The sequence below is a fragment of the Silene latifolia genome, chromosome 6 (genome assembly GCF_048544455.1).
Source record: "Silene latifolia isolate original U9 population chromosome 6, ASM4854445v1, whole genome shotgun sequence".
Classification (NCBI taxonomy): Eukaryota; Viridiplantae; Streptophyta; class Magnoliopsida; order Caryophyllales; family Caryophyllaceae; genus Silene; species Silene latifolia.
This window is the reverse complement of record NC_133531.1, coordinates 37,606,671-37,609,871: the sequence shown is the minus strand read 5'-3', so window position 1 is coordinate 37,609,871 and position 3,201 is coordinate 37,606,671. Positions and strand designations below refer to the sequence as shown.

At 38.2% G+C, this 3,201-nt stretch overlaps 1 protein-coding gene across 1 annotated transcript; it reads left to right on the top strand.

The window, feature by feature from the left end:
• Nucleotides 1–243: 243 nt before the first annotated feature.
• Nucleotides 244–2,834, top strand: LOC141658715 (heat shock cognate 70 kDa protein-like). The gene is made up of 2 exons (XM_074465584.1): nucleotides 244–698; nucleotides 950–2,834. The coding sequence occupies exons 1-2, from the start codon at nucleotides 482–484 to the stop codon at nucleotides 2,614–2,616; spliced, it is 1,884 nt and encodes a 627-aa protein (XP_074321685.1). The 5' UTR covers nucleotides 244–481; the 3' UTR covers nucleotides 2,617–2,834.
• Nucleotides 2,835–3,201: the final 367 nt, after the last annotated feature.

The window sequence follows — 3,201 nt, the reverse complement described above, 5'->3', positions numbered from 1 at the left end:
AGGATTGATATGGGGATCTCTGATTTGTTTGACTGTTAATATTGATGATATTTGCCTTATTTGAATCAATATGGTTAATACAAAATAGCCAACCTTATGTTTTCCAAAATGGTGATATATCACTAATACAAAAAAGCAATGGTGCAAGATTTATAAACGGTCCAAATAACCAACCTTATGTGCATCAATGTGCTTAATAAATTACTCCGTATTAAATTTCGCTGTTCTCGAAATCTACATACATTCCTCCTTGGCTCCTTATAACGTTTAGTACTCCGTAATTTTTTTATGGGAAAATGCTACGGAGTAATAATGTAAAAAGGAAGCTAAAGAGGCGCACATTTAACTGGTATAATACTCTACAGTACAGTGTCCACTATAAAACTAGGCAGTAGCTATTACTCATAGAAACTAGAAAGTCATAACTCATAAAACTGTTTTTTCATCTCTTGCTACCAAGTTTCTGTTGGAAGAAGAAAGAATGGCAATAAAAGGAGGGGAGTGGCCAGTGATAGGGATTGATCTAGGGACCACATACTCCTGCGTGGCAGTTTGGCGACATGATCGTGTCGAAATCATCCCTAACGACCAGGGTAACCGTACTACTCCTTCTTGTGTTGCTTTCACTGACTCTGACCGTCTTATTGGTGAAGCCGCTGTTAATCAAGCTACTAAGAATCCTGCTAATACTATCTTCGGTTTGTTGCTTTTTCTTCCTCTTTATTCCATAATTCTTGTTTACTGATACTTTGGTACTCCGTAGTTGTTATAGGAATTGGGTTTCATTCTTCCATGTCGCTAGAATCTTAATACAGTTGTCTTTTAACTGGTTATGGTGAATTTATGAAAAAATTTGTTCACAGTAGTTAATGTTATATATTGTCCTTGTTGCTGTTGTTAATGGGTTGGGGTGAATATATCGTTTTGAAATATGGTTGATTTTTGACAGATGCGAAAAGGCTTATAGGAAGACGATTCAGTGACGATAACATTCAAGATGACATTAAGCTCTGGCCATTTAAGGTTATAGATGGGATTGGTTCAGGCAAAGATGATAAGCCATTGATTGTTGCCAATTACAAGGATGAAGAGAAGAAATTCACTCCGGAGGAGATTTCAGCTATGATTTTATCAAAGATGAAAAGTTTCGCTGAGGCTTACCTCGGTGGCACAGTGAAAAATGCAATTATTACTGTGCCAGCATACTTCAATGATTCACAACGTCGAGCAACCAAGGATGCTGGAACAATTGCAGGGCTTAATGTGGTCCGTATCATTAATGAGCCGACAGCTGCTGCCATGGCTTATGGGTTGGATACGAAGATTAATCAAAACAATGGTAATAATAAAAAGAATGTGTTGGTGTTTGACCTTGGAGGGGGTACATTTGATGTGTCTTTGGTGGCTATAGAAAAGGGTGAGATAAAAGTTCAAGCCGTAAGTGGAGACACACACCTTGGTGGAGTTGACTTCGACAACAGAGTGGTGACAGAGTGTGTTAAGGAGTTCAAAAAGAAGCACAAAAAGGATATTAGCAAGCATCCGAAAGCCCTTAGAAGACTGAGAAATGCCTCAGAGAGAGCGAAAAGGGTACTGTCATCATCTCCACAAACTGACATTGATATTGATTGCCTTTATGAGGGTATTGATTTCAGTACTACAATCACTCGTGCTCGTTTTGAGAAATTGAACATGGATTTGTTTAGAAAATGTATGGATACAGTTGATCAATGCCTGTTAGATGCTGACATGGAGAGGTGTGATGTCGATGATGTTGTCCTCGTTGGTGGGTCATCTAGGATACCCAAAATTCAGCAAATGTTGCAGGACTTGTTCCAAGGGAAGGATCTCTGTAAAAGCGTTCATCCTGATGAGGCTGTTGCTTATGGCGCTGCTTTGCATGCTGCTATCTTAAGTGGTGTTGGTAGTAGCAATAAGGGTATTGTTCTGGTAGATGTCACTCCTTTATCACTTGGCACAAGTGTTGTTGGCGATCTAATGTCGATTATTATTCCGAGGAACACAACTATTCCAACCAAGATGAATCAAATATATGTCACTGCTTTTGATAACACAACTTCTGTTGTTTTTGAAGTGTATGAAGGAGAGAGAACTATTGCTCAGGACAACAACTTATTAGGCGAGTTTAAGCTTTCTGGGTTTCCTCCTGCGCCTAAAGGTTGCACCAAATTTGATGTCTGCTTTGACATCGACGTGGATGGCATTTTGAATGTGTCAGCTGAGGAAACAGTAACAGGGGATAGGAAGCAAATAACCATTATCAATCACCATGGTCGGCTTTCAAAGGAGGAAATTGAAAGAATCATAGAAGAGGCTGAAATGTACAAGGCTGACGATGAAAAGCACAAGAAGATGGTGCAAGCTAAGATGGCGCTGGAGGATTATGCAAACAAAATATGGGATGCACTTCATAGTACTGGTAAAAAGCCGAAAATAAGCTCTATTGTGAAGAAGAAGCTAAAGGAAACCATTGATGAGACATTTGTATGGCTGGAAGGGGTCTCTAGTAACACTTGCAGCACTTCAGAGTTTGAAGAAAAATTGGACGATCTGAAAGATATTTGTGAAGACTTTGCTTCGAAACTTGGCCTATGATGTAATATTGGTTTTATCCATGGTGAATTCAGTAAGATAGAACATCAATGTAGCTCTGTTGATCTAGTTGCCTTGAACTGTTAATTGTCTACATTGCTACAAGTTGATCAATTTCCTAATTGCATTTTTGCTTTCATTTTTAAAATTGTAGAATGAAAAAACTGGTGTCATAAGTATTACATAGAATTTTATGAATTGCACTGTATGAAGACATTATAGTTGTGGATGATCGAATACTTGTACTGTTGTCGCATTTGAATGATAGCAAAATTCAAGAAGATGAATAACTAGGATGAGAAATACCAACTGGAAATACTTATGTGTTACTCTTTCAACTGGCACTAAAACTTTGGAGAGAGAGATTGTGTTTTCTATCCAATTTTGCTAACACCGGTTTTTTACTGGTGTGTTTGTGTGCAGTGCCTTTTAAGACCGGTTTTTTAGTACAGTTGTTTGTGCAGTATGATAGCATAACCTTTGATGATTCCTATCAAATGCGAGTTAAGACAATCAAATTTAGCGCTAGCTTAATCAAACCCAAGGACCAACATAGTCTGAAATCTTAAATCCCAAGGTAAAATGGTG